The sequence below is a fragment of the Sinocyclocheilus rhinocerous genome, unplaced genomic scaffold, assembly GCF_001515625.1.
Source record: "Sinocyclocheilus rhinocerous isolate Xijiao unplaced genomic scaffold, SAMN03320098_v1.1 scaffold449, whole genome shotgun sequence".
Taxonomy (NCBI): domain Eukaryota; kingdom Metazoa; phylum Chordata; class Actinopteri; order Cypriniformes; family Cyprinidae; genus Sinocyclocheilus; species Sinocyclocheilus rhinocerous.
This window is the reverse complement of record NW_015652285.1, coordinates 1,812,280-1,827,416: the sequence shown is the minus strand read 5'-3', so window position 1 is coordinate 1,827,416 and position 15,137 is coordinate 1,812,280. Positions and strand designations below refer to the sequence as shown.

General features: G+C 36.1%; 1 protein-coding gene across 1 annotated transcript in view; it reads left to right on the top strand.

The window, feature by feature from the left end:
* The window catches only part of LOC107714361 (pre-mRNA-splicing factor CWC22 homolog), a gene marked incomplete at its 5' end in the record, with an annotated part of 25,814 nt that overhangs the window by 4,746 nt on the left and 5,931 nt on the right, over window positions 1-15,137 (top strand). The window contains 5 exons of the mRNA XM_016520182.1: window positions 12,535-12,612; window positions 12,959-13,111; window positions 13,272-13,399; window positions 13,503-13,604; window positions 13,686-13,888. Of these exons, the coding sequence (XP_016375668.1) occupies window positions 12,535-12,612; window positions 12,959-13,111; window positions 13,272-13,399; window positions 13,503-13,604; window positions 13,686-13,888 (664 nt within the window). The remainder of the gene's footprint in view (window positions 1-12,534; window positions 12,613-12,958; window positions 13,112-13,271; window positions 13,400-13,502; window positions 13,605-13,685; window positions 13,889-15,137) is intronic.

Genomic DNA, 15,137 nt, shown 5'->3' with positions numbered 1-15,137 from the left:
CATACAATGTATTTTTGGCTATTGATACAAATATACCCCAGCGACTTAAGACTGGTTTTGTGGTCCAGGGTCACATATATCAAATGTCATTGAATAGCTGATATAAATATTGAGATAGATGTGTGGTTTTTAGTTATATTGCTCATCCTGGGTTTTTTGGCGCTCAGCCTGTTAATCAGTCCATTTTACCTTTTAAGAGAGATGTGGATGATAACTGGATTCAATCCCTTGGGTCCACTCTGCCGCCTTATTCCAAATATGGACTGTCTTGTTTAACTTGTGCCGTACAGATAAATCTGTATGTTGTCCCTGGAGTATATATGTAATGTCAACAAAAATGCATGGCAGGGATCATGTTTTTTACGCATTTTGTAATGACTTCTGCTTAGACAAACTGTATCAAATAAGATGGGATTGTAAATATGTCCCGAAATAGAAGAGTCACCCTCACCACCACATCTGCTGCTTTTGGCCATTTGAGAAAAGAGCCAGTGAGGTGCACAAGATGGAAACATTGTGTTTGCAGGCCTGAGGGAGACTGTGTAACAGGGGTAGCATCCTACAAATGCCTTCTTTATTGCATCGCTCCAGTACTCTGCACAGGCTCAGGAGCGGGAGCAGGTCAGGATGGGGAGAGGCATCTACTCACTCTCCAGCATACAAACATATGTCAGCTGTGCTGTGGATGACATCACTACAGCCCACTGTCACCTCCAAATAAATCTTCCATGTCTTTGCAATAAGAATTTTTTTCTGTTGTTGCCAGTAGTTCAGTTTTGCACTTCCCTTGCCAATATTTTAAGTCCACATCAAAAATGCCAAATTTACTTTATTTTTCTCTCAGACCCCCTCCCCCCACCCCACTAAATTAAATAATTTATGTAATTATAATTATTTTTATATATATTTATAATCACATTTACACTATTATATATAAAACAATATATATAATAAAATATATATCTTGTTCACTTATTGGCTGCACATCCAACACTCTGCTAAAAATAGTCTTGTCAATTTGTTTGATTTTGCTTTTGTGTATAAAGAAACCAGGAAAAAGTCTTAAATGCTTAATATATGTATATATTTATTTATTTTCAAAACATATTTTCAATTTACTGTGAGTCCTAAATGCTTAATATGGGTTTTTACATTTACTAACATTATTAAAATCAAAAGGCCTATCTGTTAATATTATTTCATGGCTGTTGTATTTTTATTAACTAACATTAATACATATAAATAATAAATACTGTAACAAATGTTTTATTCATTGTTAGTTCATGTTAGCTAATGGATTAAATAATGTTGGCAAATAGGACTTTTTATTTTATTTTATAAATATATATTTACAAATTAATGTTCATACTTCTATTTATACTATATAATCCCTGTTTGGCTACTTTCCTGTTAATGTATATATACACATATATTTAGAATATTGTTAAAATTCTTATGATCAGTTATTTTTTCCTTTTTTTTTTCTGTACATTGTTTAGAAAACATTAAGCAAATTGATAAGACTGTTTTACTGAGCTGATAATGCAGCTTATACATGATTTAAATCAAGAAATAAGTACTTGTGTAAATGATTACATTGCAAGGAAGTGCTCGTGTTTGCCAGTTTGTTAGCAGTGGGATGTACTCAGATCTGTCTCTGAAGCCAGAATTGGCAGAACATGGCTCATGTCCAGACCTACCACAGTCATCTGCGTCATCGGATTCACACACACACACACACACACACACACCTGAGCCTGCCTCAAACCCCCAGTGTCTGTGCAGCATGAGGAAACACGTCCACTACTCTGGTATCCTTAACATCACTATTTGATAAATAAGTTATTATTGGAACTAGACATCTGAAACTGGGAATCTGAAAGTTTGGCTGGGGTTTCGTTCACCAATAAGTCTACACTTTTATAGGCGTCTCAATGACATTAACATATAACGAAACATAAAACGAATACATTTTTGCCTGATTTGATGTGTCAGACTGATTTCTTTTTAGTTGTATGGTTGATGTACTGTGGCACGTGTATCTTTAAAGGTTGTTCCTTTTAATGAGACACAATGAACGCAGTCCCTTGTTTAGAGCTTGTTTTAACATCATGGCATGCGCTGTGTTTCTTTCACACATATGGGTTCACGTCCTTGGAACCCACTGTGTTTTGTCCCTCCTGAGTTGTCGCACCAGAATAAACCGTCCTTGAGTCTTTAGTGATGGCGGTTTCTGCCCAGTGATCTGGCTTTGCTCCTAAATTGCAGGGTTCCCACAGTCAAGTCAAACCTGAAAAAATAAGCTTTATTTATATAGCTTTCAGATTGTAATCCACGAGATTCTGTGTACTGTCTTTTGGTCCAATAAGTAATATCTCTGTCTTATCCGAGTTTCATAGGAGAAAATTATTGGTCATCCAGTCTTTTACATTTTTAACACATTCTGTTAGCTTATATTATTTAGAAGTTTCATCTGGTCTTGTTGAGATATATAGTTGAGTATCATCTGCATAACAGTGGAAGCTAATCCCGTATTTTCTAATAATATTACCAAGGGGCAACATGTATATCGAAAATAGCAGAGGACCTAGGACAGATCCTTGTGGCACTCCATATTTTACTGGTGATAATTGAGATGACTCCCCATTTAAATGAACAAAGTGGTCATGTGGTCACAGTCATGGAATACCTGAAAATATAAGGTAATTTTAAAATGGTTTTCCAGGCCTGCAAAAGTCATGGGGGTAATCAGAGCTTGAAATGTATGGAAATGTATGAATTATATTTTTTTTAGTTTTTGATTAATCTGAATAATTAATTAGTGATTCAGTCTGAATTTGACTGGTTTTTATTTATTGAATTTACTTATTCCCTTATCTGTTTTCATTTATTCATTCATTTTCATTGAAATTTATTAGTCAAAAAGTGAGGGAGCCCTATAAAATAACACCCAATTTGCGTATAATTCATAGCTGCAATTCCAGGCTGAACATTTAGGGTTAGTGTTTGTTGTCATTAATAAGATGAGGAACTTTTCTATTTTAGGAAAATCCCTCTGGATGAGGTCATTCGCTTTCACATGTTTTAAAGATAACTATAAAAAGGTGGAATGTAGCTTTAAATTCCATACAGCTGCTACTGATTGGCAGGTGTCTCTGTTAGGGTGGAGCTTGTTTATAGTCTGCAAGAAGTCCACCATATGTTTGGTTTCCAGTTTCCACACAAGATGTTAATGAGCTTTACAGAGCTGAAGACCTACACTGAACTTATGTGGAATTGGAACTCCCATCATTCCCAAGGTTCTACATGTCTTTTGTGCCTTGTGTGTTTAACTGTTTGACCAATTTGTTGGTTGTATACTTTCAGTTACCAGTAAGGGTATATAGTGCCCTCAGCTTCATTTAACATACATGTACCGTGTTTTCTGTTTGCAGAAACTTTGTTTAAAAGCATCTAACAAACACTATTGCTCAAAATTTTGGGGTTGGCAAGATTTTAAAAATTTTTTTTTCAAAAGTCTCTTCCGCTCGCCAAGGCAGCATTTATTTGATACAAAATGCAGTAAAAACTGTAATATTGTTGTGAAATATTATTATTTAATATATTTTAAATGTAATTTATTCCTGTGATGCAAAGCTGAATTTTCAGCATCATTACTCCAGTCTTCAGTGTCACATGATCCTTCAGATATCATTCCAATATGCTGATTTGGTGATCAAGAAATTATCATCATCATCATTGTTGAAAACAGTTGTGCTACTTAATTTTTTTCTGGACAACATGATACATTTCTTTGATGAATAGAAAATTCAAAAGAACAGCATTTATTTGAAATATTTTTTAGTAACATTTTAAGTCTTTAAAGTCACTTTTGTTCAATTTATTGCTGAATAAAATTAATAATTAAATTTTTTTTTATCTTTTTAAAGTGAAAGTGACCCCAAACTTTTAAACAGTAGTTCAACAGTAGGTCAGGCCACAACTTCTAGCGGGAAAAAAAAAAGAAACATGGGTTATGAAAACTTGGGAGCCTCATTTTCATTCACGTCACATTATTCTGTCTGCTCTGAGGTCCATGAAGCTGAGATGATTCACTCTTATTCAGCCTTCCGTTTAAAGGTATCATTTCATACTTCACCCTCAGAAAAGAGAAGGCCGGACATTGGTGTCTAAAAATATAGATGGTTTAACTTGCTGTGTTGAGATGTTGAGGGCAGAAGGTATTGAAAACATCACAGCCAGTCTCATAATTTCCTTTTCAGAAGAGGATTGTAAAATGTTTCATAGTGCACACTTTCATCAAGGTTCGAGTGAAAATTAGCAAAGGCAATGACAATTGATGCTGAGCAGCCGCTGTCAGGCAGTGGAGTTGATGGCGTGATTATTGCTCTTGTGAGCAATAAACACATCAGAAGTGCAGAATGAATCATGGGACTTCACAGATGGCCTGTTCATTATTCAGCCACATTTCTGCCTCCGCCAGCCTCAGCCACATGGAGTATGAACGTATGGATTGAGTGCATCAGACTGAATCACAACTACATTCGGTTAGCAGATAGATAATTCAGCTGCATGAGACACTAGTTTCACAAAAAGCTTCTGCTGCCATTGTGTTTGTTACGGAGCAAGAATGCATTAAGAGCAGAGAGGGATATGGATGCCCGTTCAGCATTTTGTTTATTTGGTGTGTCTTCTAGTATTTATAACTAGCTTTCCTCTGTGGTCTGTTTTCATTTAGGATAATTGCTTCGGATTATCTCTAGATGAAGAAATTTAAGTCTTTTTTTTTTTTTTTTAAATCAGAACAATATTAAGTCAGAAGAAACTGGAGGGGTTGTATTTGGGCATTGCTGTGTGTTTGCTGGGACATTGTATATGGTTGCTTACTTGCCTGAGTTAAAAGTCCATCCTCAAGTTTCTATTATATTACCCATTTTTATATTGCACCTATTTATTGTAATTATCTTCTTGTGTGTTCAACAGGAGAAAGAAACTCATACAGGTACAAAATGAGGGTGTGTAGATGCTGACAAAATATTCATTTTTGGATGAACTATCCCTTGAATATTCTTGTGGGAACAGTGAAACATTTCTCTCAAAAGTAAAAAAAAAAAATCATACTTATCCCAAACTTATGTATTTTGTATTTGTGACCTGTGCTGGCAAAATGAGTCACAATGAGCACATTTAGTTACCAAAAATTAGTTATTTTATGTTCACATTCGCCATTAAAAGACCTTCAGAATGATGTATGATTTGTTGGAATCGGACGAAAAATGACTGAGCTACACCCGTTTGATGTCGATAGAGTCAGCAAAGACAATTTTGAGAAAAATCGAGTTAAAGTTTTCTGAAGGTTCCAGAAAACATCGTTTCCTCCAGTTCTTCTCTTAATTATAAATACTATATTAATAATTACAATATAGCTATTTTTTTTATTTTATCTTTGTTATTATAAATAAGAACAGATGCAAAAAAAAAAACAGTAGAACAGTAGAAACAAATAATGCATTACCTTTTTTCCTTTTACATCTAGACAAAAGCATTCAAGTAAGAAAAACATATAATCAAATGTAAAAATCCCTTTAGTCTGTTCATTACAAATAAATTGATTATTAAAACTACAAAAGCAGTTCAATCAAGAGCAGCGAGTGATTCCCTCTTTTCTTTTAATGAGGCAGATGGCCTAGTATTAAGACCTACTGTAATGCACGGATCTAATATAATGTTACACATCAGATGTTTTTTCCCCAACAGTTCCCCAAACGTTCACTTAAGACATAACAGATTATGTTTGCGTGAATACTTAAATACTGTAATTCTGTGTATACGTGTATATTTATTGGGATCGCACGCTTCGGATGACAGTCAGCGTGAGAAGCTAGCAGAGAAAAGGTACTCCTCTCGGAAAACATGCAAATAAAGGTAAGTAAACATCTAAAATTGTTATTTGGAGCATTGGGAGACAAGGGCTTAATGAACTCATTTTTGTGAAAACCTCAAATTCAGCCAAATTTGACATTTTTCACTTGTTTTGCCTGTAACTCGTAATTAGCCCGTGCGCATTCCGACTCATTTTGCCAGCACGGGTCACATTTATATTGTAAGTGTAGTGCTTAGGGATATGGTTAGGGGTATGTTCGAAAAAAGAGTGTTTTCTTTTACATTTTCTTAGTGATGTGTTTAAATCCCTAACCCTCAGTATGATTCCAAAACCAGTGAAATTTAATGCAGAGATATGTGTGCAAGCACGCATGAGTGTTTGAAAGAAGCCATGGGTGCCAAATTTAGGTATTACTATTAATACCATTAGAAAAAATGTGTATAATTTTTCATTGTTCTTTTTTTTTTTGCACAGTACCTGTGCTTTTGATATCTTTGTGAAATCACATGCAATATTTATTCAGCATGTGCGGAGTATATTTCACACCCGATATGGGGGTAATGGAAAATACATTTCTCCTGCAAAGTGCTCTTTACCTGAGCTTTCACTCCTTGGAGTTATTGATTGAATCCTCCAGCTTGTTCTTGACCGGGCAGATCTTCAGCCTGACTTTTTCTGCCCGTCCCATTGGTAGATGCGTAAGACTCATCCATGCTAAAAGAAAAAGGTGGCTGAGTTCACTCAATGTCCCACGTGTGCCAGTGATTCAGTCAAGCTGGTTTGTTTGTGAGGTTTCAGCTTCTAATTTTTGGATACTGGGGATTTAGCAAGAGAATCTCTTTTTTTTTTTTTTTTGCTCTCAATATAGAAGTTTTATTGTGTTGTGGATATACTGGAGGTAAGTGGTTATTGATTGTCTGGGTGTGAGTCTGGGTTTCAGTCCTTGTGCAGATTGTTCGATTTGACAGCGCTGCCAATTTCTTTTCAGAGAAAATTAAATAGGCTGACATAGTTTTGAGGTTTCTTTAAATAGTTAAAGCCCTTCATTTGTTACTTTTTGTTCTTCATGTGCTGCTGCTTTAATAAAATGTAATGGTGTTTCGTAATTTATTTTCCATCAGTCTTTGCAGAGCAGATGGCTGGTCATCTGTGGCAACAGTCTTGCTGTGCACTATTACAGATTTCACATCACGGATGTTCTCCTGCGCTCCCTTCCTCTCATATCTCTCTTCAGAAATTACTAGCCTGTCCTTAGGGAAACACTTCTATCAGCTCTGTGTCAATCACAATCCGTCCATCATTCTGTGGTTCCTCTAGATATACTGGGGAGAGGGATGAGATGTTGCACTTACAGTGAGGGCATGCGGGAATCAGAGAGTGAATCAGAGAGTGATTCACCAATGCCAAAGCGCGGATTTGTGCTCCTGCTTGGTCTGCTGCACAGTAATGCTGCCGGTGTTATTAGAGCAGTTTAATTAGCAGGGATTTCCCCGTTCATACATGAGGAACAGGTATTAGCTGAGTCAGAGAACCGTAGTTGGATTTCTTCTGGAACTGGAAGCTTTACTGACGGTTGTATTACTAATTTCTGAGAAGTGTTGGGCTCAGAAATAAAAATTCCAACGTTCCAATTTATAACGTTTTTTTTTTTTACGAAATTAGTACTTTTATTCAGCAAGGATGCATTGAATTGATCAAAAGTGACAGTAAAGGCTTGCATTGCCAAACGGAGTAAGGACTTTTGCATCACAATTAAATATTATGCAGCACAATTGTAAAAAATGTTTCTTGAGCACCAAAGATGATTTCTAAAGGATCATGTGACACTGAAGACTGGAGTAATGGCTGCTGGAAATTTAGCTTTGCCATCACAGAAATACATTTAATTTTAAAACATACTTAAACTAGGGCTGTCAGTCGATTAAAATTTTTAATCTAATTAATTACATGATGTTTTGATTAATCTAATTAATCGCAAAATAAATTTGACTGTGAAAATACCCACAAAAGGTTATTTAAAGATATTTTTGTTAAATGAGAAAGTATCAAGTAGACATTACAAATTGTAGCTTTAGAAATATTTTATTTGATTCAACAAAATAATGTATTACACATAAACATTAAGGCTACAACGGCCTAACATAAACTATGGAACATAAAAGATAATTTGAGAAACATCTCAGTATTGTTTGTTCATACAATGAAAGTCATTGGTAACCAAAACAGCTTTGTACCAACAGTCTTCAGAATACCTTCCTTTATGTTCCACAAAAGAAAGGTTTGAAACACATGAAAGTGAGTAAATCATGACAGAATTAAAATTTTTTGGGTGAACTATCCCTTTAATGTTGTTATTATTATTATTATTAATTAAATGATACTCTAAATATTAAACTAAATCTGCCAGCAGGTGGCGGTAAATGTCTTCACTCGATTCGTTCAAACGTCTGATTCATTCAGGAATGAAGTAAACGGCTCTCTTTATGAAAGGGTCTTTGAATCATTGGTTCACACGATTCGTTCAAAACGCAGATTCATTCAGAAACGAATCACCGCTGTGTTGCTCGGAGACGCGCAACAATTCTGCTGTGGCTTTAAAGGTAATATATTCTTTGCGAAATTGAGCAAAAACACATAATATTGTGTTTAAAATATAACACAATATCAACTTCTTACTGAACTGTTGTATAAAATCGCATTTAAACTTGTGATATTCGGGTCAAAAACAGCACTTGTGTAATAGCCTATACTGCTCTCCCTGCTCGTGTGATATCGATATTGTATGATATAAATATGAGAAAAACACATAAAGGGGAATTTATCTTGAACAATATCTTGAATTTTAGGGCATAACTGCATTTATGGAGTTGTTGCCCTGCATCATATTTGTCAACAGTCAACTGTATGAAATGTAAGATGACTTACAGGTCTGGGGGCGGGGCCAGTGTGTTAACTGCATTAAAATGTTTTAATCGCGTTATTTTTTCATAACTAATTAATTAAGTTAACAAACTGATGCATCATTTTTGTCAACAGTCAACTGTATGAAATGTAAGATGATGTACAGGTCTGGGGGCGGGGCCAGTGCGTTAACTGCGTTAAAATATTTTAATCGCGTTATTTTTTTGTAACTAATTAAGTTAACGCGTTAAACTGACAGCCCTAATTTAAACAGAAAAGTTATTTTAAATAGTAATAATATTTCACAATATTACTGTTTTTATGTAGCATGGGACTTTTTCAGAAACTTTTAAAAAAAATCTTACCAACCCTAGGCTTTTGAACCTTATACCTAACCTGGTATATATAATTTTTAGATATGCAGAATATTCAGAGTGATCTGTGCCAAACAACAAAAATAAATGGGGGGGAGCTGTCAGGGTCCAAAAAATGACACAAATTCAACATAAAAGTACTAATAAACAATTAAAGTTTTCTGAAATTTAAATAATTCGCCAAAAATCATCCCCTCCTTTCCTTTAATGATATCACTCAAAAGGGTTTTCTTATCAGTAATCAAGCACAGATTGTAGGCGATTTCAGCTCCCTGAAATATATATAGGGTGTTAATATGAGAGACTTGTGCCGTAGGGCTGAACCACCTCTCTGCTCTGCAGTTCGTCTCAAACTGTCCTGTGATCAGAACACCTTACCGTCACACCTGGCACATGTGGCTCGCTGCCTGCAGACACCTGTTAGAAGAGTCAGAAACAATCTCATCAGGACTTAATACTCAGCCATACCTCAAGTGCTCAATACTGTATCTGCTTGGTCGCGACGTTGTTGATATCCTTCTATTGAAAGTGTTTTAGACCTCCTTAAGTTTTCAGCTTCGACTCTAATTTGGTGCCAGACTGCAGCCTGTCGGGGTTTCATTTGTAAGTTGATCACAAGCATGCCTTTCCTCATAATCCTGAGCTCCCTGATGAATATATGTTGGCCTGAAATCAATAGGCTTATGGAGTGTTATGAGGTATAAGTAGAGAAGTGTGGCAGCTCCTGTATCCTGAGATTACACATACAGTGAAGGGCAGCACAGATCTCTGGAGCTCAGCTGAGCCACAGGTGTGAAGTGGAAAGAGTTAAATGGCTGTTTGGAGCATATAATCCTTCCTGTTTCCTGTGAGGGGAGGAATGAGCATCTGTAGGCTTTGCTTAACGCTAAAGATTTTTATATTGGGCCAGGGGTTCAAATTTTTACTTGCCCTGCCAATATTTTCACTGGCCCTTCCACACAAAAAATAAATAAAATAGTTGCTGTTATCATTGTTTTTGACCCCTGTTATCTTGTATTCTTATAATAAGCTTATATGACACCAACATTTAAGATATCAATTAAATTTTACAATTCTAATTTCGATACCAGAGCAAAAACTACTAGCCTAACAAATATAAAGTTGAAACATTATTAAAGTTAAGTGAACAGTCAGTAAATAAGAACAAATGAACAAATTACAAGCAATAGCACAATATATAGAACAAAGATACAAATGAATTGTTGCTTTATTAGGAAAAGCAGCAGGGCTGCATGAGAACGCATATTCACTCTCTGAGAGCAGGTGGCGGTTATGGAACAGCAGTCAGTAAGAAGGCACGGAAAGTAATTTAATTCGGGGCTTGAACGTTGTCAAAGATGCATCTCTAAATATATGCGGACTGTACACACATAGCACAGCGTGTGAGTACTGAATGTAATTATCTTTTGCGTCTTGCTTGAATGCTTTGAAATCGGTTGAATTTTTAAATTAGCATGGCTCATTATTAAAGTTAAGTGAACAGTCAGTAAATAAGAACAAATGAACAAATTACAAGCAATAGCACAATATATAGAACAAAGATACAAATGAATTGTTGCTTTGTTAGGAAAAGCAGCAGGGCTGCATGAGAACGCATATTCACTCTCTGAGAGCAGGTGGCGGTTATGGAACAGCAGTCAGTAAGAAGGCACGGAAAGTAATTTAATTCGGGGCTTGAACGTTGTCAAAGATGCATCTCTAAATATATGCGGACTGTACACATAGCACAGCGTGTGAGTACTGAATGTAATTATCTTTTGCGTCTTGCTTGAATGCTTTGGAATCGGTTGAATTTTTAAATTAGCATGGCTTAAAAACACATGCAAATGAAAACTTTCGTGATGACGCAGCAGTGGCCCGATCAGGCCATTGACAATTTCGTCAACTGTCCCGAGCATCTTTGACACTGACCCCGGGCCATCGGGTAGTCCTTATTGTTGAGCCCTGGTAGGTAGGAACACAGCAAGGCCAGTCATGAGGGAAGGTTTGCTAAGGGATTTCAAACTTTTGAACTGAAGAGGATTTCCTGACATCACCTCTCCACCATAGGTTTCTTTGCTTGCCTCCAGGTACAGCAGACTTTTTGACGTTTCTGCCCTAGATGCTTAGAACATTTCTTAAAGGGATAGTTCACCCAAAAATTGTCATGATTTACTCACCTTCAAGTTGTTCCAAACCTGTATGAATTTATTTCTTCTGCTGAACACAAAAGAAGATATTGCGAAGAATGTGGGCAACCAAACAGTTTCTGGTCCCCACTGACTTCCATAGTTTTTTTTTTTCCCCCCGTATTTTGTTTCGGTCAGTTTCTAATGCTTACTAAGAAAAATACAATAGACACTTTTAATTGTGTGAAATATTACTATTTAAAACAACTGTTTTCTATTTTAATATATTATGATTGCAAAGTTGAATTTTTCCCCAGTCTTCAGTGTCACATTATCCTTCAGAAATCATTCAAGAAAATCATTTTATTTTCAATATCGACAACATTTGCTTAATATTACTGTGGTAACCATGATGCATTTTTTTCTGTATTATTTTATGAATTGAAAGTTTGCAAAAAAAAGAGAGAAAAAAATCAACATTATAAATGTCTTTACTGTCACTTTTGAACAATTTAATGCATTCTTGCTGAATAAAAGTATTAATTAATTTTTTTTTAAAGTGTGTGTTTGTGTGTAGATGGATAGATAGATAGATAGATATACATAGACATAGATATCCATACTCACGTGTTCAAAAGTTTGGGTTCAGCCCTTTTTTGTTGTTGTTTTTGGTTCGCTGCCCTTGTACTTGTTAGAACGAGGTTTCTTAATTCGCCTGCATGTTTATCCATATACCCATATGCATGGAAAGGTAAAAATTTGTATAATGTCCTGGCAACTCTTTTGAATATATTGAAGCTCCATAAAAGTAGTCTGTATGACTCAAGCACTGTTTTTCCAAGTCTTCTGAAGCTGTTGGCTTTGTGTGATCTTTTCATTATTTTACAAAAACCTCTTAATGATTAATCCATATCTCAAGTGCTTAGTGCTTCATGTGCCTAGACTGATATCCAGTGCACTTGAGGAAAGAGCCTTGAGATTTCACCAGAACTGTTTTTAGATCATTCAGGTTTAATTTGTTAAATTGATCTTGAGCCCGTCTGTCGCTCTGTCTGTCTCAGACAGACTCCTAGGCTCCTTGAAGATATGAGGTTATAAGATCAATAGGCATAAGTGAAGAAGTGCTGGGAATGGATGATCAGCCCCACACCTTCCCTTTATGTTTGTTTAAAGTGCCGTGCCCTGATGCTCAGTCTGCATCTCAGTATTTTTTTTTTTTCTCATGTGCATCTGTTTCTCTTCACAGAAAGAGCTGTGCAACATGATCCTAGACTGTTGTGCCCAGCAAAGAACATACGAGAAGTTCTTTGGTCTCCTTGCTGGGGTGAGCCTGTCTTTCGCTCTTTGACTGTTATGCTGCTTTCAAGTCATATTGAGATAACCATAATTATAATTTTTATATTTTGTTTTAATGTTATATTAATGATTAATTAAATGATTTTTTTAAGTTTATTTTTTAATGTAATTTTTAAATCATTGTTTAGAAAATTATTTGATTTAAGTTTCTATTTATTTTTTTTTATTTATAGATTCCAACATGACAATAAGGCATCATTATTCTCTCTCTAGATTTATGAATATTTAAAGTGACACATCTCATCTGCAATATTAGTGCAAGATTGCAAGAGTTGTTTTTGTTTCTTCTTCTGATATTTTGATCTTTTATGTAGAGGTTTTGCCTGCTGAAGAAAGATTACATGGAGAGTTTTGAGGCCATCTTCCAGGAACAGTATGAAACCATCCACCGGCTTGAAACCAACAAATTGCGTAATGTTGCTCGAATGTTTTCTCATCTCCTCTACACAGACTCCATTCCATGGAGTGTGAGTTACTTTTATCACTTCTTTCTTTACATTCACCACATCAAAATTTAGACATGGCTAATAACGAATGTGTCCTGTAAGCTGTAATTACGTTTTAGACAACAACACATCAATATAGCCAGACACATTATTGATTTCCTGATATATATTTTTTCCTCAGGTCCTTGAATGCGTTAAAATGAGTGAAGACACAACGACGTCCTCCAGTCGAATCTTTGTGAAGATTTTGTTCCAGGAACTTTGTGCTTATATGGGTTTGCCAAAACTGAACGAGAGACTGAAGGACATGTAAGTGCTTTTCTTTGTGTACTGTGCTTTTTCGTTGAATAAAATGAATCGATAATTAATAATGGAATCGTATAATGGACCATATCGTTTGTTTATTCCTCAGGACTCTTCAGTCTTTCTTCGAGGGTCTTTTCCCACGTGACAACCCGAGGAACACTAGATTTGCCATTAATTTCTTCACATCAATTGGCCTTGGAGGACTTACGTACGTCCCTGTGAAGTTTCTCTTTTTGGGTCTGCTCCAGTTATTGAGAAATAATGCTCACTGAACTGTTTTTCCTTTCAGGGATGAGTTGAGAGAACACCTGAAGAATGCTCCTAAGATGATCATGACCCAGAATCAGGACGTTGAGTCATCTGATTCTTCCTCCTCTTCCTCTTCCTCTTCAGACGACGACTCATCTTCAGATTCCTCATCTGACAGTACAGACAGCGACTCAGATTCATCCAGCGACTCGGACTCCTCCTCCAGCAGTGACAGCTCCTCAGGTATCAAAACCATCTGAATTATCAGTTTAGTTTATTTTTTTTCTCCCTCAAATCATCTGTTATGATTGGCTAACTTACTTCCTTTGAAATATTAAAATAACAATTTATAGAATAGTTAGGAAAAAGATTACGTGGAATCAGATCCATAATAAAATAAAAGCAGGGTAGGTGATTTGGTTCAAAAACATTTGTTGTTATGCTGGTTGAAAGTCTCTTCACATACCGATAGCAATCACTAAGTTAAGTGGTCTAAATGTATTTATATGTATTTATATCGTCTGTGGAAGGCGTAGGACCATAAAATGTTCGTCCAGTCATATCCCTTGGTCTGAGGACTACAATAGGCTGTCCTACCTGCCTGTCAATGTATGTATTTGCATAACTCTGTGCACCCTGGTTGGGCAGACATGATACGTCATCAGCGCGTTCCATTATGCTATTGCAGATCGAGCGAGAATGGAAGACGTTATTGTAATATCATGCGCTTTGTACTGTAATGTTTTCTCACCAGTAAATGAAACATGAGCAATCTGACAGCATTGCATTCAACACTCCAACAAACATCGTCTCATCATGTCGCTGCTTAGCCTCTGGTTTGCCTGTGCCTGTGCGTTCGTGTGTTTTGAAGGAGGCGTGGCTTTAATCACTAAGTTAAGTGGTCTAAATGTATTTATATGTATTTATATCGTCTGTGGAAGGCGTAGGACCATAAAATGTTCGTCCAGTCATATCCCTTGGTCTGAGGACTACAATAGGCTGTCCTACCTGCCAGTCAATGTATGTATTTGCATAACTCTGTGCACCCTGTTTGGGCAGACATGATACGTCATCAGCGCGTTCCATTATGCTATTGCAGATCGAGCGAGAATGGAAGACGTTATTGTAATATTATGCGCTTTGTACTGTAATGTTTTCTCACCGGTAAATGAAACATGAGCAATCTGACAGCATTGCATTCAACACTCCAACAAACATCGTCTCATCATGTCGCTGCTTAGCCTCTGGTTTGCCTGTGCCTGTGCGTTCGTGTGTTTTGAAGGAGGCGTGGCTTTGGAGAGTGATTTGCAGTGAGGGTGGGATCTTACTTTCAAAGCTACCTTGCTATGGCTAGCCTCTCCTAAATCACCTAACCTACCTTTAAACTAGCTAAATGTTCCTTATAATTAAGGCTGCATGATATTGCAAAAAATTGACATTGTGATATTTTGTATTTCTGTTATATATATATATATATATATATATATGTATA